Genomic DNA, 25203 nt, shown 5'->3' with positions numbered 1-25203 from the left:
ACTATTACAAAAATGGGAACATCAGCAACCTTATCTTCCACACAAACCATCCCCTGGCATGGCACAGTGCTATATTAGCACACTACCCCTTTGTTAAGAGAGGGGGGGTTAACGAGGGGTGGAAACTCAGAATACTTGATAACGAGGACTGAGTCAGGTAATATAAATATCTATAAGTCCGGAACAGTAATGGTACAGGGTAACCCCAAACAGTTTCAGCTGGACTTTCACCTAATCAAAGAATTAGCCCAGCAGGAGAAGCTCTCCCTTGATAAAGATACCCCCATCCCAAGCGGGTCAGACCAGGCCTTTCATTATGTAACCCCACAGACAAGCAGCCCCCAGCGGAGAGTCAATCTCCCAGCACAGATTACCACTCCCTCATTGAAATGAAGGACAAATTCACCCAGTTGGAGGTAAGGCAGGTGGAGCTGGAACAGCAGGTGATTACACTTCAGTCAGCACAGACCCAGACAACAGTCCAGCACAACAACACCCCCTTAACCAGACCCGGAGAGCTGGAGGTGGACAGATACATATCTGCACTCTGGACTGTGGTGAGACAACTTCAACAGGAGAAAGAGCAGAATCACGAGAATAACAGAGCATTAGAGGAGAGGATCAGTCTGCTGGTGGAGGAGAGGTTGAGGGGGATGGAGGAGAGTTTGAGGGGGACGGCGTGTGACAGAGAACAACCCACTAGAGAGGTGTCCACCCCCACAGAGAAGCCAGCAGAACAGCCCACCTCAGCACCTGACAAAAGTCTCGACACCACAGCAGAACAGTCCACACCAGACATAGAGTCGACATCACAGCAGAACAGACAAATGAAGAACCACAAGCCCAGCGGCTCTCACCCCCTCTGAGCACCCCCCCTGTCAGCCACCCTGATAGCCCTTCTGACAACCCCCTCACACCCACTGAGGACAAACACAAGACACAGATTGTACTACTTATGGACTCAAATGGGGAAATATATAGAAGAAAAAAATATTTTTCCCAAACACAGTGTGTCTAAACTCTGGTGTCTGAGGACCAACTCCCTTGACCTTCTGTCTGAGGACCAACTCGGTTCACCAAGCCACATAATAATACACACAGGCACAAACGACCTGAGAGCACAGCAGGAAAGGCTGGCCACAGCACTGAAGGGAGTGATTGAAAAGGCTTCTTCTACTTTCCCCAACACACAAGTGGTTATCTCCACCCTGCTACCACGAAAAGACATCCACCCTGCCATAATATAGCGGGTAAACGCAAGTATTTCCCGTGACTGTGCGTCAAAACCAAATGTTTTCCTGGCCCACCACTCCACCCTGGACTTGAACAGCCTCTATGACCAGGTCCACCTCTACAAGGCAGCAGTGCCCACCTTTGCCCGGACTCTAAAGGACATCGCTCTCAAACATATCCCCAACACTTCACACAGGAGCAACAGATCAATAGACTCCCCACCCAGACCAGCGAGACACCCTCCCAGACCTGCAGGACCCCCCCCCCCCCTGGACCTACACATAGAGGACCCACGCCAAGAGGAATTACATCCACACCACAGTACACCCAGACACATCCACACCCCCACCCCAACCAAGCAACACCCCCCCACGTCAACCATGCCCACACCCCATTTATGCCCCCTCAGATCAGACCTATGCCACTCCTGCCCACCCCATGCACCCCACCCCCGCAAAGAGGGCCTCAACATGGAAGACACACATACACCCAGGTAGTGAGCGGGCAAACAGTCCCAACCCCCACTCTCACACTCGCCCAAGCTAATGGCATGTACCAGATGCTCAGCAGGCTCTGCTCACACTTACTGGCCTGAGGCCAAACCACAACCAACAACATTGGACACTCTATGGAACAAAAAGCCTTCACTATATCATCCTGGAATATCCAAGGCCTGAGATCATCTGCCTTTGGCCTAAGGAGCAGAAACCCGCACTTCACCAAAGAAATCGGTAATACAGACATTGTCATCCTGCAAGAAACCTGGTATAAAGGAGACGGACCCACTGATTGCCCTCTAGGTTACAGAGAGTTGGTAGTCCCATCCACCAAACTACCAGGTGTGAAACAGGGAAGGGACTCAGGGGGTATGCTAATTTGGTATTGAGCAGACCTAACTCACTCCATTAAATTAATCAAAACAGGAACATTCTACATTTGGCTAGAAATTCAAAAGGAAATTATCCTAACAGAGAAAAATGTCCTCCTGTGTGCTACCTATATCCCCCCACTAGAATCCCCATATTTTAATGAAGACAGCTTCTCCATCCTGGAGGGTGAAATCAATCATTTCCAGGCCCAGGGACATGTACTAGTCTGTGGCGACCTAAATGCCAGAACCGGACAAGAACCTGACACCCTCAGCACACAGGGGGACAAACACCTTCCTGGAGGTGACAGCATTCCCTCCCACATATGCTCCCCTAGGCACAACTATGACAACATAACCAACAAAACCAACACAACTCCTGCAGCTCTGTCGCACGAGCAATACAGAGCAATACTCAATCATGAGGCATCAAAGCCAAGGGAACTGAGTAACATTAAGAAATGCTATAGATGGAAGGAATGCAGTTTGGAAACCTACCAAAAAACAATTAGGCAACAACAAATTCAATCCCTTTTAGACCATTTCCTGGGTAAAACGTTCCACTGTAATAGTGAAGGTGTAAACTTGGCAGTAGAAAATCTTAACAGTATATTTGACCTTCCCTATCAAATCTAAAAATATCAAATAGAAAACCGAAGAAAATTAACAATAATGACAAATGGTTTGATGAAGAATGCAAAAATCTAAGAAAGAAATTGAGAAACCTGTCCAACCAAAAACATAGAGACCCGGAAAACCTGAGTCTACGCCTTCACTATGGTGAATCACTAAAACAATACAGAAATACACTACGGAAAAAGAAGGAACAGCATGTCAGAAATCAGCTCAATGTAATTTGAAGAATCCATAGACTCTAAAGACTACCAGAACCCACTGGATTCTCCAATTACATTGAATGAGTTACAGGACAAAATAAAAACCCTCCAACCCAAAAAGGCCTGTGGTGTTGATGGTATCCTCAATGAAATGATCAAATATACAGACAACAAATTCCAATTGGCTATACTAAAACTCTTTAACATCATACTAAACTCTGGCATCTTCCCTAATATTTGTAACCAAGGACTGATCACCCCAATCCACAAAAGTGGAGACAAATTTGACCCCAATAACTACCGTGGAATATGTGTCAACAGTAACCTTGGGAAAATCCTCTGCATTATCATTAACAGCAGACTCGTACATTTTCTCAAAGAAAACAATGTACTGAGCAAATGTCAAATTGGCTTTTTACCAAATTACCGTACAACAGACCATGTATTCACCCTGCACACCCTCATTGACAACCAAACAAACCAAAACAAAGGCAAAGTCTTCTCATGCTTTGTTGATTTAAAAAAAGCCTTTGACTCAATTTGGCATGAGGGTCTGCTATAGAAACTGATGGAAAGTGGTGTTGGGGGTAAAACATACGACATTATAAAATCCATGTACACAAACAACAAGTGTGCGGTTAAAATTGGCAAAAAACACACACATTTCTTCACACAGGGTCGTGGGGTTAGACAGGGATGTAGCTTAAGCCCCACCCTCTTCAACATATATATCAATGAATTGGCGCGGGCACTAGAAAAGTCTGCAGCACCCGGCCTCCCCCTGCTAGAATCCGAAGTCAAATGTCTGCTGTTTGCTGATGATCTGGTGCTTCTGTCACCAACCAAGGAGGGCCTACAGCAGCACCTAGATCTTATGCACAGATTCTGTCAGACCTGGGCCCTGACAGTAAATCTCAGTATGACCAAAATAATGGTGTTCCAAAAAAGGTCCAGTCACCAGGACCACAAATACAAATTCCATCTAGACACTGTTGCCCTAGAGCACACAAAAAACTATACATACAAACTAGAATGCTATTTGGCCCTACACAGAGAGTACACAGCGGCAGAATACCTGACCACTGTGACTGACCCAAAATGAAGGAAAGCTTTGACTATGTACAGACTCAGTGAGCATAGCCTTGCTATTGAGAAAGGCCGCCGTAGGCAGACATGGTTCTCAAGAGAAGACAGGCTATGTGCTCACTGCCCACAAAATGAGGTGGAAACTGAGCTGCACTTCCTAACCTCCTGCCCAATGTATGACCATATTAGAGAGACATATTTCCCTCAGATTACACAGATCCACAAATAATTTGAAAACAAATCCAATTTTGAAAACCTCCCATATCTACTGGGTGAAATTCCACAGTGTGCCATCAGAGCAGCAGCCCTTTTCTCGTGACATGTTGCCACGAGAAAAAGGCAACCAGTGAAGAACAAACACCATTGTAAATACAACCCATATTTATGCTTATTTATTTTATCTTGTGTCCTTTAACCATTTGTACATTGTTAAAACACTGTATATATATAATATGACATTTGTAATGTCTTTATTGTGTTGAAACTTCTGTATGTGTAATGTTTACTGTTCATTTTTTATTGTTTTTCACTTTATATATTCACTTTATATATTATCTACCTCACTTGCTTTGGCAATGTTAACACATGTTTCCCATGCCAATAAAGCCCTTGAATTGAGTTGAATTGAGAGAGAGAGAGAGCGAGAGAGAGAGGGTTATGAAGATAAACTCAAGTGTGCATGTGTGCAATCACTGCCCAAACTAACTAAGTGAGTGTGGTTGTATGTATGTGAGTGTGGGTGTGTGGGTGTGAGTGTGAGTGTGGGTGTGTGTGTGTGTGTGGGTGTGGGTGTGGGTGTGTGTGTGTGAGTGTGGGTGTGTGTGTGTGCATGCGAGTGTGTGTGCGTGCGCATGACTGCGCCTCTGTGACCTATGTAAACTGACGTGTGAAGTCATGCAACCATCTGTCACAGATCAGAGATAAGAGAGATTAGGATGCAGAGATTATGGAGGAAGAGCGAGACAGGAATAAAAAGGCCATCTCTTATTGACAGATCAACAACCTAACCTAAACCAGAGATATATCTGAACATGTCTATATCTGAAACCATAGAGTTAATAGACAGTCTATATCTGAAACCATAGAGTATATAGATATAGTCTATAGCTGAAACCATAGAGCATATAGAATCTATATCTTAGACCATAGAGTATATAGAGTCTATATCTGAAACCATAGAGTATATAGATATAGTCTATATCTTAGACCATAGAGTATATAGATAGAGTCTATATCTGAAACCATAGAGTATATAGAGAGTCTATATCTGAAACCATAGAGTATATAGATAGAGTCTATATCTGAAAACATAGAGTATATAGATATTCTATATCTGAAACCATAGAGTATATAGACAGTCTATATCTTACACCATAGAGTATATAGATAGTCTAAATCTGAAACCATAGAGTATATAGATATAGTCTATATCTTAGATCATAGAGTATATAGATAGAGTCTATATCTTAAACAATAGAGTATATAGATAGAGTCTAATCTGGTGGTCCCAGCGCACGACCCACGTGGAGTTCCTGGTCTCCGGTAGCCTCTGGAACTGCCGATCTGCGGCCAACAAGGCAGAGTTCATCTCAGCCTATGCCTCCCTCCAGTCCCTCGACTTCCTGGCACTGACGGAAACATGGATCACCACAGATAACACTGCTACTCCTACTGCTCTCTCTTCGTCCGCCCACGTGTTCTCGCACACCCCGAGAGCTTCTGGTCAGCGGGGTGGTGGCACCGGGATCCTCATCTCTCCCAAGTGGTCATTCTCTCTCTCTCCCCTTACCCATCTATCTATCGCCTCCTTTGAATTCCATGCTGTCACAGTTACCAGCCCTTTCAAGCTTAACATCCTTATCATTTATCGCCCTCCAGGTTCCCTCGGAGAGTTCATCAATGAGCTTGATGCCTTGATAAGCTCCTTTCCTGAGGACGGCTCACCTCTCACAGTCCTGGGCGACTTTAACCTCCCCACGTCTACCTTTGACTCATTCCTCTCTGCCTCCTTCTTTCCACTCCTCTCCTCTTTTGACCTCACCCTCTCACCTTCCCCCCTACTCACAAGGCAGGCAATACGCCCTCAACCTCATCTTTACTAGATGCTGTTCTTCCACTAACCTCATTGCAACTCCCCTCCAAGTCTCCGACCACTACCTTGTATCCTTTTCCCTCTCGCTCTCATCCAACACTTCCCACACTGCCCCTACTCGGATGGTATCGCGCCGTCCCAACCTTCGCTCTCTCTCCCGCTTACTCTCTCCTCTTCCATCCTATCATCTCTTCCCTCTGCTCATACCTTCTCCAACCTTTCTCCTGATTCTGCCTCCTCAACCCTCCTCTCTTCCCTTTCTGCATCCTTTGACTCTCTATGTCCCCTATCCTCCAGGCCGGCTCGGTCCTCCCCTCCCGCTCCGTGGCTCGATGACTCATTGCGAGCTCACAGAACAGAGCTCCGGGCAGCCGAGCGGAAATGGAGGAAAATCCCGCTCCCTGCGGACCTGGCATCCTTTCACTCCCTCCTCTCTACATTTTCCTCCTCTGTCTCTGCTGCTAAAGCCACTTTCTACCACTCTAAATTCCAAGCATCTGCCTCTAACCCTAGGAAGCTCTTTGCCACCTTCTCCTCCCTCCTGAATCCTCCTCCCCCTCCCCCCTCCTCCCTCTCTGCAGATGACTTCGTCAACCATTTTGAAAAGAAGGTCGACGACATCCGATCCTCGTTTGCTAAGTCAAACGACACCGCTGGTTCTGCTCACACTGCCCTACCCTGTGCTCTGACCTCTTTCTCCCCTCTCTCTCCAGATGAAATCTCGCTTCTTGTGACGGCCGGCCGCCCAACAACCTGCCCGCTTGACCCTATCCCCTCCTCTCTTCTCCAGACCATTTCCGGGGACCTTCTCCTTACCTCACCTCGCTCATCAACTCATCCCTGACCGCTGGCTACGTCCCTTCCGTCTTCAAGAGAGCGAGAGTTGCACCCCTTCTGAAAAAACCTACACTCGATCCTCCGATGTCAACAACTACAGACCAGTATCCCTTCTTTCTTTTCTCTCCAAAATTCTTGAACGTGCCATCCTTGGCCAGCTCTCCCGCTATCTCTCTCAGAATGACCTTCTTGATCCAAATCAGTCAGGTTACAAGACTAGTCATTCAACTGAGACTGCTCTTCTCTGCATCACGGAGGCGCTCCGCACTGCTAAAGCTAACTCTCTCTCCTCTGCTCTCATCCTTCTAGACCTATCGGCTGCCTTCGATACTGTGAACCATCAGATCCTCCTCTCCACCCTCTCCGAGTTGGGCATCTCCGGCGCGGCCCACGCTTGGATTGCGTCCTACCTGACAGGTCGCTCCTACCAGGTGGCGTGGCGAGAATCTGTCTCCTCGCCACGCGCTCTCACCACTGGTGTCCCCAGGGCTCTGTTCTAGGCCCTCTCCTATTCTCGCTATACACCAAGTCACTTGGCTCTGTCATAACCTCACATGGTCTCTCCTATCATTGCTATGCAGACGACACACAATTAATCTTCTCCTTTCCCCCTTCTGATGACCAGGTGGCGAATCGCATCTCTGCATGTCTGGCAGACATATCAGTGTGGATGACGGATCACCACCTCAAGCTGAACCTCGGCAAGACGGAGCTGCTCTTCCTCCCGGGAAAGGACTGCCCGCTCCATGATCTCGCCATCACGGTTGACAACTCCATTGTGTCCTCCTCCCAGAGCGCTAAGAACCTTGGCGTGATCCTGGACAACACCCTGTCGTTCTCAACCAACATCATGGCGGTGGCCCGTTCCTGTAGGTTCATGCTCTACAACATCCGCAGAGTACGACCCTGCCTCACACAGGAAGCGGCGCAGGTCCTAATCCAGGCACTTGTCATCTCCCGTCTGGATTACTGCAACTCGCTGTTGGCTGGGCTCCCTGCCTGTGCCATTAAACCCCTACAACTCATCCAGAACGCCGCAGCCCGTCTGGTGTTCAACCTTCCCAAGTTCTCTCACGTCACCCCGCACCTCCGCTCTCTCCACTGGCTTCCAGTTGAAGCTCGCATCCGCTACAAGACCATGGTGCTTGCCTACGGAGCTGTGAGGGGAACGGCACCGCAGTACCTCCAGGCTCTGATCAGGCCCTACACCCAAGCAAGGGCACTGCGTTCATCCACCTCTGGCCTGCTCGCCTCCCTACCATTGAGGAAGTACAGTTCCCGCTCAGCCCAGTCAAAACTGTTCGCTGCTCTGGCCCCCCAATGGTGGAACAAACTCCCTCACGACGCCAGGACAGCGGAGTCAATCACCACCTTCCGGAGACACCTGAAACCCCACCTCTTCAAGGAATACCTAGGATAGGATAAGTAATCCTTCTCACCACCCCACCCCCTTAATGATTTAGATGCACTATTGTAAAGTGGCTGTTCCACTGGATGTCAGAAGGTGAATTCACCAATTTGTAAGTCGCTCTGGATAAGAGCGTCTGCTAAATGACTTAAATGTAAATGTTAAATGTAAATCTGAAACCACAGAGTATATAATCTATATCTTAAATCATAGAGTACATAGATAGAGTCTATATCTGAGACCATAGAGTATATAGATAGAGTCTATATCTGAAACCATAGAGTATATAGAGAGTCTATATCTGAAACCATAGAGTATATAGAATCTATATCTTAGACCATAGAGTATATAGATAGAGTCTATATCTGAAACCATAGAGTATATAGATATAGTCTATAGCTGAAACCATAAAGCATATAGAATCTATATCTTAGACCATAGAGTATATAGCTAGTCTATATCTGAAACCACAGACATACATAGAGAGAGTCCAACCAACCAGAAATCATTCATTCCGACAAACTCTTGAGGGCAAATGATGTCATTTGCACCGAATAGGGCATGGACGTGTGTGTGTGTGTGTGTGTGTGTGTGTGTGTGTTTGTGTGTGTGTATGTGTATCTGTGTGTCCATATGTGTGTGTGTGTGTGTGTGTGTGTACTCACAGAGACGTATGCAGTAAGGCAGGTGATGAGGGAAACAGTAATAGCATAGGGTATAGAGGTGTTGGGACTCTTGGCTTCCTCTCCTGTAGTAGCGATTATGTCAAACCCTATGAAGGCATAGAAACATGTTGCTGCTCCCTGCATCACCTGGTATAAACACACACAGGAGAGACAGTGGTTAAAGGTTAAAGGCTGTGTTAAAACACAATCACTTTTGGCATTATGATTCCACCAACAGCTGAGCTCGAGTTAGCCACTAGTTAACAATGTTGCTATCTAAAATTAGCTAGTAAACTAGGAGAAGTTGACTAGCTGAATATCAAAATTCATTGCATATCTGCATGCCTACCAATGTATGTGTGTAATAGCATGTGCATATGTAAAGTGGGGAGAACAAGTATTTGATACACTGCCGATTTAGCATGGTTTTCCTACTTACAAAGCATGTAGAGGTCTGTAATTTTTATCATAGGTACACTTCAACAGTGAGAGACGGAATCAAAAATCCAGAAAATCACATTGTATGATTTTTAAGTAATTCATTTGCATTTTATTGCATGACATAAGTATTTGATACATCAGAAAAGCAAAACTAAATATTTGGTACAGAAACCTTTGTTTGCAATTACAGAGATCATACGTTTCCTGTAGTTCTTGACCAGGTTTGCACACACTGCAGCAGGGATTTTGGCCCACTCCTCCATACAGACCTTCTCCAGATCCTTCAGGTTTCAGGGCTGTCGCTGGGATATACAGACTTTCAGCTCCCTCCAAAGATTTTCTATTGGGTTCAGGTCTGGAGACTGGCTAGGCCACTCCAGGACCCTGAGATGCTTCTTACGGAGCAACTTCTTAGTTGCCCTGGCTGTGTGTTTCGGGTCGTTGTCATGCTGGAAGACCCAGCCACAAAATAATCTTCAATGCTCTTACTGAGGGAAGGAGGTTGTTGGCCAAGATCTCACGATACATGGCCCCATCCTCCCCTCAATACGGTGCAGTCGTCCTGTCCCCTTTTCAGAAAAGCATCCCCAAAGAATGATGTTTCCACCTCCATGCTTCACGGTTGGGATGTTGTTCTTGGGGTTGTACTCATCCTTCTTCTTCCTCCAAAAACGGCGAGTGGAGTTTAAACCAAAAAGCTCTATTTTTGTCTCATCAGACCACATGACCTTCTCCCATTCCTCCTCTGGATCATCCAGATGGTCATTGGCAAACTTCAGACGTGCCTGGACATGCGCTGGCTTGAGCAGGGGGACCTTGCGTGCGCTGCAGGATTTTAATCCATGACGATGTAGTGTGTTACTAATGGTTTTCCTTGACACTGTGGTCCCAGCTCTCTTCAGGTCATTGACCAGGTACTGCCGTGTAGTTCTGGGCTGATCCCTCACCTCCCTCATGATCATTGATGCCCCACGAGGTGAGATCTTGCATGGAGCCCCAGACCGAGGGTGATTGACCGTCATCTTGAACTTCTTCCATTTTCTTGAACTTCTTCCATCTTCTTCCAACAGTTGTTGCCTTCTCACCAAGCTGCTTGCCTATTGTCCTGTAGCCCATCCCAGCCTTGTGCAGGTCTACAATTTTATTCCAGATGTTCTTACACAGCTCTCTGGTCTTGGCCATTGTGGAGAGGTTGGAGTCTGTTTGATTGTGTGTGGACAGGTGTCTTTTATACAGGTAACGAGTTGAAACAGGTGCAGTTAATACATGTAATGAGTGGAGAACAGGAGCGCTTCTTAAAGAAAAACTAACAGGTCTGTGAGAGCCGGAATTCTTACTGGTTGGTAGGTGATCAAATACTTATGTCATGCAATAAAATGCTAATTAATTACTTAAAAATCATACAATGTTATTTTCTGGATTTGTGTTTTAGATTCCTTCTCTCACAGTTGAAGTGCACTTATGATAAAGATTACAGACCTCTACATGCTTTGTAAGTAGGGAAAACCTACAAAATCGGCAGTGTATCAAATACTTGTTCTCCCCACTATATATAAGTCTGTTTGTGTTTCTCACCCCTGACCACCCGAAGGGTAAGAACCTTCCATCGTCCCAGTTGTGTCCGTTGACGAAGAAGAGTCCGGCCACCATCATGAAGACCCACACCATCAGGTTGATCACATTCAACACATTATTAAACCCTACTGAGTTCTTCACCCCAAGGGCCACGATCACTGTCACTATTACTGCTATCAGCAGGGCCAGGAGGTCTGGGTACGACTGCTCTCCTTTACCTAGAGAGTGAGCGGAGGGAGGGAGGGAGGGTTAAATACACACCACACCGAGAGGTAAACATACATTTTTTATTTAACCTTGATTTAACCAGGAAAAGCCCATTGAGACTCAGAGTCGCTTTTTCAAGGGAGACCTGGCCAAGGCAGCAACAATCAATACATTACAGAATTAAAACATACAACAATACAATACAACAACATGATCCAGCCTAACAAAAGCATTTTACACTACTCTGTAACAGAGTCTTCCATAAAGAAAATGCATTAATTCAGTGGCACTAACATATCTAGATGAAGCATGGATTGTAGACTATTCCGTGCCTCTGGTGCACAAGACGAGAAGGCAGTCTTGCCTAATACTGTGAATGTCCTGGGGACTTTAAGTAGCAACCACAAAGCAGACCGGGTATGGTAACTGCTGGTGGTGAAGGAGACCAGACTACAAGTGCTTTGTAGATGAACACATACAAATGTAGCTTTCTGAGCATGTAACCAACCTACCATTTGGTACAAGGTGCAATGGCGGGTGAGTGAGTGACTTGGCATTTGTAATAAAGCGGCTGCATGCATATATAACAAGTCACCATAATCAATTACAGAGAGAAAAGTGGCCCGAACAAGCTTCTTTCTAGCCACAAGTTGGAAGCAAGACTTATTACCAAAATAAAAACCCAAGATTATCCATATGAACTCTAAAGGACAACTTGTCATCCAACCATATACCTAGGTATTTGTAGGATGACACTTTTTCAATGGATAAGTCACCAGATGTGGCAATGCTCACCTTCTCTGGCTGAGTGCGAGCTCTGATAAAGGTAATTCATTTAGTTTTTTGTACATTGAAGACCAGTTTGAGACCATAAAGGGAGGCCTGCAGTGACTGAAAAGCAGTCTGGAGCTCTTCAACAGCCTGAACCAGAGAAGGAGCACATTAATATATGACTGTATCATCTGCATATAGATGTAACTTTGCTGGTTGCATCCCATTTCCCAAATCGAATTGAGAACAACACAGGAGCTAAAATGGAACCCTGGGGCACACCTCTATTAATCTCAAGAAAGCTAGACTTGTGACTGTCAGTATATACATATTGTGTTCTACCAGAAAGATAGTTCCTAAACCAATTTACTGCCCCTTCACTAAGACCAATGTTACTGAGTCTAGCAAGCAACATGGTCAACTGAATCAAATGCCTTTGATATATCAACAAACAGAGCAGCACAATGCTGCATTTTATCAAGTGCATTTATGAGGTAATTTGCCACTTCTATAGCTGTAGTTGTGGTGCTGTGCCCCATTCTAAAGCCAGACTGAACCCCTCTTAGGGCTGTTGCGGTGACCATATTACCGCCACACCGGTGGTCACGAGTCATGAAGTCAAATTCCACAAGACCGTTTAGTCAGGGTAATTAGTCTTCTCTAAGTTCTGATGTTGCTGATGGTCATTAGTATCCTACCAAACTTGCTAACTACCTGGTACTCAGCACTCTATTGTCCCTGTAATCACTCTGACATTAATGCAAATGTTTTCGAAAATGTAATCAAACACTTCATGAGAGCCCATGAGCTCATGTTGCGCAACATTTCTATAAGCTATGCAAATGCAGTAGAAAACAGAGTGATGGCCTCTATTAAAAAGAGGAGGATCCCATCAGATTTCTATAGGCTAGGCCTACTATATATATTTCTGAACTTTACTAATATTAAGCACATTGCTTCTCTTTACAACAGGAGTATAGCCCACCTGGCTGGCATGAAAATAAACCACAGGGAATGTGTCCTCCATTCCATTCGCTAGAATAGCTGCATATGTGCACTCCCTCAAATTGTTTGGGAGTTTAGAGACAATAGTTATTAGATCTGAGGGATCTCCACCCTTTAGCAGTGCGAGGACATAAGCTGATTTCCAAATGGTGGGAATGGAATTGGTCAAGAGACTCAAGTTGAAAATGTGAGCCACAGGTTCAGTAATAATACCAGCTGCTATCTTTAAGAGGTAGGGGCCCAGGTTGTCTGGACCTGCAGACTTTTTAGTGTCTATTGCCTCTAGTGCTTTATAGACCTCAGCATAAGAAACAGGCTAAAATGGATTCACACGAGGGCTTATATAATAGTTTACTGTAACAGAGCTTACATTAGATGCCTGGGCCCCACCATTATCAAAAACTGAACCAGCAGAAAACACATGAAAGTACACTGTCAACAGTCATGCACCATGCCAACAGTGTATGAGTGTGTGTGTGTGCGTGCATGCGTGCATGTGTGTGAGCAGAGGGAATGGATGGCAGGCTAGATGGCCAGCTGTTGGAAAGTTCCCATTTCCTTTTCCTGTCAGAAATATTTTGTCTCCCTCTGTCTGTTTCCACAGTTCCTAGGCTGTCACACAACTGTCACAACCCTGTAGCATAACCCTTGCTACAATCCACAAACAGAAAAACTATCACAACCCGGAAGCATAACCCTCGCTACAATCCACAAACAGAAAAACTATCACAACTTGGTAGCATAACCCTCGCTACAATCCACTAACAGAAAACATAGTGATCATCTGTTTTGTTGAGGAATGAGCTTTCACTGTCTGTTTCTATACTGCTAGCCACTCTAGACGTCAGGCTCACATTCAGGAAGGTGAACCTTACTGACTTGTATTATTACTCTAACAGAAAGGCATGGCTGTTCAACGCACTACATTTCTACGCTGGACACAGCCCAGGTCTCAGGGAAGATTATGTCACAGCTACTGGAAACACCACACACACCCACACAGATATACAGCACACACCCTCCTCCCTTCTCCACCCCCTCCCTCCCCTCTCCTCCCCCCTCCAGACTCACCCAGGCCGTTGAGTGTTCCGATGTGTGTAGTCATAAACGTAGAGATGCTTTTATTGGCTAGTGAGTCCGCCATGCTGCTGAGAGCCGACGCCCCCGCGGCTGTGCCAATCAAGTACTCCAGAATCAGGTTCCAGCCAATGAAAAAGGCCACACACTCCCCCACTGTCACGTAGCTGTAGGTGTAGGCTGAGCCTGTTGTCTTGGGAACGCGAACCCCAAATTCAGCATAACACACTCCTGAAGGGGAGACACACAAATATCATGTACAGTAGCTATGTGTGTGTGTGTGTGTGTGTGTGTGTGTGTGTGTGTGTGTGTGTGTGTGTGTGTGTGTGTGTGTGTGTGTGTGTGTGTGTGTGTGTGTGTGTACCTGACAGTATAGAGGCGACAGCAGCGATGATGAAGGAGACGATGACGCCAGGTCCGGCCATCTCCTTAGCAACCAGCCCAGAGACCACGTACATCCCTGTGCCAACGCAGCTTCCCACCCCTAGTGACACCAGGTCTACCGTGGACAACACCCTCGCTAGTTTGGTGCCATGGCTGCTGGTACCACCTGTACACACACACTTACATTAGCATACAAACACACACCTTAATTAACATAAAACACACGTTAATATAACCCACACACATATATCTACACATACTGTATACCCACACATATACCCCCCCACACACACACACACACATTCCCACCTTCTTTCACGCCCCTAGAGGCCCCCCTGTAAACACCTACCTGTCCCAGAGTCCAACATGCTCTCTACTGGTTTGGTCCTGAGGACTCTGGAGGTGAAGGAGTGCCATCCTGCCCGCCACTGGACACGCTGCAGCTTACCACTCAGACCTGACATACTGAGGTCACAGGTCAGTGGTTAGAAGTCAAGGGTCAAGAGAGGGCTTCAGCTTTTTTCTCTAGTTTGTCCTCTGACGTTCACTTTTTCCACTCTCGAAAATAACGCTTATCCTTGTGAAGACGGGCGGAGTGGGAGAGAGGATGGGAGGAAGAAAGTGTCTTCTCTCTGGTAGTCAGATGAGGGGGGGTGTCAGCAGTTCCTCATGGTGATATAGAAGTGTTGTCTGTTGTCTAAGGTGTCAATCTGTAACAGAAAACCCTATGTTTTTACACGTACAGTACAATACAGCTGACAACATATGACACCATGTCTGTGTCATGTCCACAGCTGTTTAATAATAATAATAATATATCCCATTTAGCAGACGCTTTTGTCCAAAGCGACTTACAAGTCGGCTGGGGCCACTACTTTTACATTTTTACACTACTCTTACATATGGGTGGCCCTAGCGGGAATCGAACCCACGACGCTTGGCGTTGCAAGCACCATGCTCTGTTTGACAGTTACAGTCACATTGGGGAAGATATGACTGGTTATCCATCTTTTACTGTAAACACACACACACACCCACACACACACACACATACACGCAGCAGGATGTGTGTTCCAGAATGAGTTTCTACCTGAAAACAGAGAGCTAATTATCAGCTGGTCCTTGTAAACCTGTTGTTATACCAACCATCTCATTAATTACACCACGCAAAATATGACAGTTCATATCCGTCTGTATGTGTATGTGTGTGTACATGCGTGTGTTCCAGATGACTGTGTTGTGTTGTAACTTCCTGAGTCATCATCACTTCCTGATTAGATCTGACCTGCGATGAACTCAGAGCTGATGGACTGTAAGGACTCAACTCCTCCACTCCCCCCAATCTGACTGTCACGTTCTGACCTTTATTTCCTTTGTTTTGTCATTATTTAGTATGGTCAGGGCGTGAGTTGGGGTGGGCAGTCTATGTTTGTTTTTCTATGATTTGGGTATTTCTATGTTTCGGCCTAGTATGGTTCTCAATCAGAGGCAGGTGTCATTAGTTGTCTCTCATTGAGAATCATACTTAGGTAGCCTGGATTTCACTGTGTGTTTGTGGGTGATTGTTCCTGTCTCTGTTTTTGGTTTCACCAGATAGGCTGTTTAGGTTTTCTCACGTTTATTGTTTTTGTTAGTTTATTCATGTATAGTGTCTTTATTAAAGTACCATGAATAACCACCACGCTGCGTTTTGGTCCGCCTCTCCTTCACCTCAAGAAAACCGTTACAGAATCACCCAACACAACAGGACCAAGCGGCGTGGTAACGGGCAGCAGCAGGAGCAGCGCGATAAAAACTTCTGGACTTGGGAAGAAATCCTAGATGGGAGAGGACCCTGGGCAAAACCAGGGGAGTGTCGCCGCCCCAAGGTGCAGCAGGAGAAGAGGCAGCAGGAGCAGCGCGAGGAGGTATGGACATGGGAGGACGAATTGGATGGAAAGGGACCCTGGGCACAGCCTGGAGAATATCGGCGCCCCAAAGAAGAGCTGGAGGCGGAGAAGGCAGAGAGGCGCTGGTATGAGGAGGCAGCACGGCAGCGTGGATGGAAGCCCGAGAGTCAGCCCCAAAAATTTCTTGGGGGGGGCACACAGGAAGTGTGGCGAAGCCAGGTAGGAGACCTGCGCCAACTTCCTGTGCTTACCGGGGGGCGAGAGAGACCGGGCAGGCACCGTGTTATGCGGTGGAGCGCACGGTGTCGCCAGTGCGGGTGCATAGCCCGGTGCGGTACATACTAGCTCCGCGTATCGGCCGGGCTAGAATGAGCATCGAGCCAAGTGCCATGAAGCCGGCTCTACACATCTGGTCCCCAGTGCGTCTCCTTGGGCCGGCTTACATGGCACCAGCCTTGCGCACGGTGTCCCCAGTTCGCCTGCATAGCCCAGTGCGGGCTATTCCACCTCGTCGCACTGGCAGGGCGACCGGGAGCATTCAACCGGGTAAGGTTGGGCAGGCTCGGTGCTCAAGTGATCCAGTGCGCCTGCACGGTCCGGTCTATCCGGTACCACCTCCACGCACCAGCCCTCCGGTGGCAGCCCCCCGCATCAGGCTGTCTCCCCGCCCCTCATTCCAGAGGCACCGGAGCCTTCCTCCCTCCAGCCAGCTAGAGCTCCCGCCCTCATTCCAGAGGCGCCAGAGCTCCTCAGTCCAGCGCTGCTAGAGCCTCCCCGCCTGTCGGCTCCTCCTCTCCAGCGCTGCCGGAGTCTCCCGCCTGTTCGGCGCTGCCAGAGCTCCCGCCCTTCAATCCAGAGGCGCCAGAGCTACTCAGTCCAGCGCTGCCAGCCTTCCTCTCCAGTGTTGCCGGAGCTTCCCATCTGCCCAGCACCATCAGAGTCGCCAGTCTGCCCAGCGCCATCTGAGCTACCCGTCTGCCCAGCGCCATCTGAGCTACCCGTCTGCCCAGCGCCATCTGAGCTACCCGTCTGCCCAGCACCGCCTGAGCCACCCGTCTGCCCAGCGCCGCCTGAGCCACCCGTCTGCCCAGCGCCGCCAGTCTGCCCAGCGCCGCCAGTCTGCAAGGAGCCGCCAGTGCCGCCAGTCTGCAAGGAGCCACCAGTGCCGCCAGTCAGCCAGGGGCCACCAGCGCCGCCAGTCATCCAGGGGCCACCAGTGCCGCCAGTCAACCAGGGGCCACCAGTGCCGCCAGTCAGCCAGGGGCCGCCAGTGCCGCCAGTCAGCCCAGAGGTGCCAGAGCCCAGAGGCGCCAGAGCCCCTCAGCCCAGAGCCCCTGCCCTTCTGTCCAGAGCTTCCGCCCCTCTGTCCAGAGCTTCCGCCCCTCTGTCCCGAGCTTACGCCCCTGTGTCCCGAGCTGCCCCTCAGTCCAGTGGGGTCATTTAGTAGAGTCACCGTGGTTAGGAGGCCACGGAAGCGGACAAGTATGGTTCTCAATCAGAGGCAGGTGTCATTAGTTGTCTCTCATTGAGAATCATACTTAGGTAGCCTGGGTTTCACTGTGTGTTTGTGGGTGATTGTTCCTGTCTCTGTGTTTGTTTTCACCAGATAGGCTGTTTAGGTTTTCTCAGGTTTATTGTTTTTGTTAGTTTATTCATGTATAGTGTCTTTATTAAAGTACCATGAATAACCACCACGCTGCGTTTTGGTCCGCCTCTCCTTCAACAAATTGTTCTGTTACAGACCCACACAAGCACACACAACATAATTACAGCCATAGACAAATAATTACAGGGTGTGCGTCCCAAATGGCACCCTATCCCTATTCCCGATATAGTGCCCTACCTTAGTCCAGAATACTGGTCAAAAGTAGAGCCCTATAGAGGAAACAGGGCTCTATTTGAGACATAGTCAAGGATTCAACCTCCGCCCAGTTAGTCAACGACTGCACTCATAGAAGATGATTGAGTAAAACCATTTGGTCAAAGTGAACAGGAGTTAATACACAGTCAGTATGTGCGTCCCGGTTAGGAAAATAACCTGCTCTGATGACTGCTATTACTGACAACCTCTTTCCATCTTTCAATGAGCTTTCTCTTTCTCTGTTTATTTCTCTATTATTCCCTCTCTGTCTGCACTCAGGAAGAGAAGTCATTTATGTAGAGTGGGCCAACGCACCTCTCAATCATCGAGCACACACACACACACACACACACACACACACACACACACACACACACACACACACACACACACACACACACACACACACGCCTCTCAGTTATCAACCACTTAAACGAGGCCTGCAATTACCCAGCTGTTTAACCACAGTGGTTGTATGAGTGTGGGTGTGTGTGTATGTGTGTGTGTGTGTGTGTGTATGTGTGTCCGTTTCAGTTTAACCACAAAGCAAGGCACAATACAGGAGAGAGGTGGGCATGGCTATTGTCCCTGCAGAGTGTGGATAATAGAACATAAAGGATAAGAGAGGAGGGATGATGATGGAGGGATGAGCAGCAGACTGATAAAACATCTGTTCCCATCAGACACAGTATTGATCTCAAACACAATGCAATAGGATCTGTCCTCCCTGACTAGAAGAACAGGTGTAAACAGCCCATTACAATGTCCAGCCGTCCTCTGCCTTTCGATCGGTCTGTCTGTCCATCCATCTGTCTGCCATCTGGTTTCCTAGTCATCCACCATAATAATAAATTATTGTTATTCAATCGGCCAATCAATGAGCATGATTCATTGTTGTAAGAGAGTGGTTAGCTGTGTGTTCCAGCCAACATTCTGTCTGATTGACAGAACGTACATCCTGATTCAGCTTCTGGAACTCAGTACCTTAATAAAGCTAAGAAGCGTCATTCAGTCCAATCTGGCAACCGATTCAGTCCAATCTGACAACCGGCAATGTTCTGATATGGCAACCACTGGACTTCTGAGTAGGTCAGAGTCAGAGAGAGGGTATGTCATCATTGGGTATAGGACCTGACAGGAGAAATGTTCTCTCTCTCTTCCTTTCTTTCAGTCTCTCTCTCTATTTCTCTCTCCAGTGCTGAGTTCAAGAGTGTAGTGAGAGTGTGAAGGACAGCTGGAACGCAGCCCTCCATCTGTCTCTCTCCTCTTTCCCCCTCTCTCTCATTTCTCTGTCCCTCTATATCTGTGTTCCTTTGGATGGCCTTGTATTTGATAACCATGGTAACCATATTGCCAAACTGTGACACATATCTAAAAGGATTGGTAACCACACCAATACGCTGTACACATCCCTAGGGCCCAGAATTGATCCCGACCACATGGCCTGATCTGGTCTTCCTCTCCTCTCACCAGTAGAAAGGATGAGACAAAAGAAGAGGAGGAGAGGAGAGTAATTATTTTAAACTACAGTTAAAGTCTGCCCATTCATTTCCTTTCATTACACATGCAGTAAGATCACAGAGATAACAGTATAATGAGAACAAACACCTCCCACACTTGACCCCCCTCTCTCTCCCCCTCTCGCTCTCTATCTCTCTATATATTTACGTGGCCTGCTGTCTGGTAGGGGGTGTGCTGCTGATGACGGAGATGCAGATGATCTGTGATGGTGTGTGTGTGTGTGTGTGTGGAGGTGATTGTATTAGCTTTTATGCACAGACAGGCTCTGTGACGTCAGTGAGGCTATCTCCCATTCACAAACCAAATCAGGTTGTGTGTGTTCTTGTGAGAGGGTGAGTCACACATGAAATAGAACAAGGGTTATGAGATCTATACACACACACAACAATCTATCAAGCAATCAAGCAAAGGGCACTTTGCGCAAACAAACATTTAGATATAAACAAACACACAGGATAAGGGAACACAAAACACACACACACACACACACACAGCTGCAACCTGTGGCTCAATGATGTTTCATCATTACACATTACACACACATACAAGCACACACCTGTTGACAGAAGGATTGATCTAAATCCATTACAAACAAGCTTATAGGGAGCAGTCAATGTTACTCCCCGTGACATCTAGCCATGACAGGAGGGGAATTATTGAACTGGTATCCCCATCAGGGTTAAACTCAACTTGTGATCTTCCTTGTCATGACGGGAATGTAGCCAAACTAATACAACATAACAGACATGACTATTATCAAGACTTCATCAACACCATATTTTAGCAATAAGGCCCGAGGGGATGGGGTATATGGCCAGTACACCACGGCAAAGTGCTGTTCTTAAGCACAACTCAACTCAGAGTGTCTGGATACAGCCCTGAGCCTTGGTATATTGAGCATATACCACAAATCCCAGAGGTGCCTTATTGCTATTATAAACTGATTACCAACGTAATTAGAGCAGCAAAAAATAAATGTTTTGTCTTATCCGTGGTATACGGTCTGATATACCATAGCTGTCAGCCAATCAGCATTCAGGGCTTGAACCACCCAGTTTATAATTCCTGTTAATGACTGCTGCTTTCAGCACCACGGCCAGCACCACACAGATGGAAGGAGAGAGCAGAGAGAAGGGGAGTGGGTGAGGAAGAGAGGTAGAGGAAGAAAAGGAACATGGGGAGGAATGGGTGACGGAGAGAGAGCGAGAGAGAGGGAGAGAGAGACAACTCTCATGACATGTCATTAGAGAGTAGCTTGTTCTCGGGCTCCAGGCTCTCTAACACACAGACCTGTCTCAACATCTCAGTGTGTGCATGTGTGTGTGTGTGTGTGTGTGTGTGTGTGTGTTTAAACCTCAGCCCTAAATAATTGAAATCAATGTTTCCAGCTTTTGGCTTCTCAGACAGAGAGAGAGAGAGAGAGAGGGGAATGTGTGTGAAGGCTCTGATGACAATACTGCAGTTACAGAGCTCTCTTTGATCCCTCTCTCGTTCTCTCTCTCTCTCTACCATCTATTTCATGCTCAAACCCAGAGAGGATGGAAAGTCATAACACAATAATATACAATAACTATCCTACCCTAACCAACCTTACCCTACACTACACTACCCTAACCAACCTTACCCTACACTACCCTAACCAACATTATCCTACCCTACCTTACCCAACCATACCCTACCCTAACCAACCATACCCAACCCTAACAAACCTTATCCTACCCTAACCAACCTTACCCTACACTACCCTAACCAACCTTACCCTACACTACCCGAAACCAACCTTACCCTACACTACCCTAACCAACCTTATCCTACCCTACCTTACCCAACCTAACCCTACCCTAACCAACCTTATCCTACCCTAACCAACCTTATCCTACCTTAACCAACCTTATCCTACCCTACCCGAACCAAACTTATCTCACCCTACCCTAACCAAACTTATCCTACCCTCCAATACCATACCCTAACCAACCTTATCCTACCCTAACCAACCCTATTCTACCCTAACCAACCTATCCCACTTTAACCATCCTATCCTACCCTAACCAACCTTATCCTACACTACTCTAACCAACCTTATCCTACCCTACCTTACCCAACCTTATCCTAACCAACCTTATTCTACCCTAACCAACCCTATCCTACCCGATCCTTCCCTATCCTATGCTATACTAAACGAGGTGTACCTCCCAACAAATCTGCTCCCAAGAGTTTCCCCAACAGCACAAGTTCAGATGTAGCCCCCACTCCACACGCACGCTATAATCTATAGAAAAAGACAGACTGATTCTTGCAGAGGATCGGTGTGCACCCTACACACGCAGACATGATGCTATAAATCGGATGATAAGCATCCATTTCGTACAGTCTCTCTCACTCACTCACACACACACGGCAGAGGGTAGCCTTATATCTATCTAGAGGTCCTTCTATGATGAAATAGCGATCAGATGAGATGTAGCCTTCTACGTGATGATATCAGGCAGATTTCAACATTTACTCTAGCTGTTGATAAACAAATACCTTTATGTCGAGTAACGTAATAAGAAATCGTTTCTTCCTCTCCTCTCTCTCTGCTGGAGTCTACTGCAGCTGCAACATGGATGCAAGTTCCCACCCCGAACACATACACATACACACGCACATGCACGCCGAGCAGGTGTGACTCAAGAAGGAAACATTTTATCATCAAACAACAACGCGATCAACTGCAGGACACACATACACACCGCGGGTCGAATACGCAATTTTTAACACACACATAAACAATGACGACACAGACAGAGAGGGTGCGAGTGGGACAGAGATGGAGAGAAAGGACGAGAAAAAAATTCACTTACATATTCTACCGTGATCCTGGCAGATTAGAGGATGCTCGCTCTCCTCCGGAAAGGCTCGAGCTCCATGTCGGTTGCTGCAGTCTCTCTCTCTCTCTCTCTCTCTCTCTCTCTCTCTCTCTCTCTCTCTCTCTCTCTCTCTCTCTCTCTCTCTCTCTCTCTCTCTCTCTCTCTCTCTCTCTCTCTCTCTCTCTCTCTCTCTCTCTCTCTCTCTCTCTCTCTCTCTCTCTCTCTCTCTCTCTCTCTCTCTCTCTTCAGCAGCAGCAGCATCACCAGGAGGCGGTGGGAGGCGAGAGCCTTTTAAATAATTCAGAAGCCTGCTTACACCACGTGACCAGTAATCTATTATTTAGTTATACAACCCCTCCCCTCCCGCAGCAGAATGGCACTTCGTGACGTCACTTTCGTCCTCTGAAGCGGGTCGCGGTTCCTCCGTTCAATAGCCTATCAACGGAGAGAGGCATAGGCTCGCTATATCATTTCTAAGAGCTCTTGTTTAGGTAGGCCTACTGAATTTTATCAAGTATTGTTCATCCTGATCAGACAGTTTTTCTTTTACATGGAGGATACATTAGGGTTAGGGTTAATATACGACTACTAGAAATAATAGAACATCATGAAACATATAAGAAGCCAGGAATTATATTTAAAGTGGATTTTGAAAAGGGATTTGAAAAAGGGATTAAAAACAAAAGGTGTCCATGTATGCCAACAACTCAAGTATTATACTAAGTCCGCAAGCTAGATCCCTGCAATGTCTCATTGAAGATTGTCACGCCCTGACCTTAAAGAGCCGTTTAATTTCTCTATTTGGTTAGGTCAGGGTGTGATGTGGGGTGGGCATTCTATGTTTTGTTTTCTATGTTTCTTTATTTCTATGTTTTGGCCGGTATGGTTCTCAATCAGGGACAGCTGTCTATCGTTATCTCTGATTGGGAATCATACTTAGGTATCCCTTTTCCCCTCCTTTCAGGGTGGCTAGTTGACTTTTGTTAGTGGCACTATAGCCCTGTAAGCTTCATGGTTGTTTCTTCGTTTGTTGGCGACATCATTGTAATAAAAAGAAAATGTACGCACACCACGCTGCACTTCTTTCGACGGCCGTGACAAAGATCTAGATAACTTTTCAGTACTCTCTGGACTAAAACATAATTATGGTAAGTGTACAATATTACATATTGAATCCTTACAAAAATACAACTTTTACATTACCCTGCAGTTTACCTGTCACATGGGCTGATGGTGAAGTAGACATACTCGGTATTCATATCACAAAAGATATAAATAATCTCTCCACAAGGAATTTCAATAGAAAACCTGTCTATTTATGGAAAAATTGCCCTGATTAACTCCTTAGTCATATCTCAGTTTACTCACTTACTTATTGCGCTGCCTACTCCTGATGATTCATTTTTCAAATTACATTTACATTTAAGTCATTTAGCAGACGCTCTTATCCAGAGCGACTTACAAATTGGTGAATTCACCTTCTGACATCAGTGGAACAGCCACTTTACAATATTGCATCTAAATCATTTAAGGGGGGGGGTGAGAAGGATTGCTTTATCCTGTCCTAGGTATTCCTTGAAGAGGTGGGGTTTCAGGTGTCTCCGGAAGGTGGTGATTGACTCCGCTGTCCTGGCGTCGTGAGGGAGTTTGTTCCACCATTGGGGGGCCAGAGTAGCGAACAGTTTTGACTGGGCTGAGCGGGAACTGTACTTCCTCAGTGGTAGGGAGGCGAGCAGGCCAGAGGTGGATGAACGCAGTGCCCTTGTTTGGGTGTAGGGCCTGATCAGAGCCTGGAGGTACTGCGGTGCCGTTCCCCTCACAGCTCCGTAGGCAAGCACCATGGTCTTGTAGCGGATGCGAGCTTCAACTGGAAGCCAGTGGAGAGAGCGGAGGAGCGGGGTGATGTGAGAGAAATCATATGAGCAAAACACATTTTGCTTTATCTGGGATTGTCGGTTCCTCTCCTTGTTCGGGCGGCGTTCGGCGGTCAACGTCACCGGTCTTCTAGCCATCGCCGATCCACCTTTCATTTTCCATTTGTTTTCTCTTGTTTTCCCACACACCTGGTTTTCATTCCCTCATTACTTGTGGTGTATTTAACCCTCTGTTCCCCCCCATGTCTGTGTGTAATTGTTCGTTCCGTTTATTGTGTGACGCGTCAGGCTGTTTTTTCCCGGGTATTGTTTTGAACCTGTGGTATTGTATTGTTGTACATTATTTTGTGTGACCAGGGCGCTATTCGCTTTTGCCTTTGGCTGGAGTGTTGTGACGCTGTTGCGTCTGACTGTTTTGCTTCTGCCAATTATAGTGTGCCTGTTCACTCATCTCTGCTCTCCTGCACCTGACTCTAGTTGACCAGTTGCGCACCCAGTCTGACAGGGATGCTAAACCAGACAAAATAAAATGTGCCTATCTATATAATGAATATAAATTGGGTGGGTTGAGATTATTAAATATAAAAGCACTAAACCTCTCTCGAAAAGCTTCATTCATTGAAAAGTTTTATTTGAACCCTGAATGGTTCTCAAGTAGATTAATAAGAAAAGCTCATCCATTGTTTAAAAATGGCCTTTTTGCCTTTGTGCAGATTGCCATGTC

The 25203-nt window shown here is 46.7% G+C and overlaps 1 protein-coding gene across 2 annotated transcripts in view; it reads right to left on the bottom strand.

The window, feature by feature from the left end:
* Positions 1-22759, bottom strand: part of LOC135542708 (probable cationic amino acid transporter) — a 29864-nt gene extending 7105 nt beyond the window's left edge. Inside the window, exons 1-6 of one of the 2 annotated variants that reach the window (XM_064969842.1) lie at positions 22600-22759; positions 14835-15195; positions 14466-14651; positions 14096-14332; positions 11042-11259; positions 9026-9172 (exon numbers count right to left, since the gene is read on the bottom strand). In XM_064969842.1, coding sequence (XP_064825914.1) covers positions 9026-9172; positions 11042-11259; positions 14096-14332; positions 14466-14651; positions 14835-14949 — 903 coding nt within the window. In that variant the 5' untranslated portion in view covers positions 14950-15195; positions 22600-22759. Of the gene's footprint in view, positions 1-9025; positions 9173-11041; positions 11260-14095; positions 14333-14465; positions 14652-14834; positions 15196-22282; positions 22431-22599 lie in introns of those variants that run through there. The other variant, XM_064969843.1, reaches the window with a different exon arrangement.
* Between the last annotated feature and the right edge of the window lie 2444 nt (positions 22760-25203).

This window comes from Oncorhynchus masou, chromosome 6 (assembly GCF_036934945.1).
Source record: "Oncorhynchus masou masou isolate Uvic2021 chromosome 6, UVic_Omas_1.1, whole genome shotgun sequence".
NCBI classification, from domain to species: domain Eukaryota; kingdom Metazoa; phylum Chordata; class Actinopteri; order Salmoniformes; family Salmonidae; genus Oncorhynchus; species Oncorhynchus masou.
This window is presented reverse-complemented; position numbering and strand designations above follow the sequence as displayed.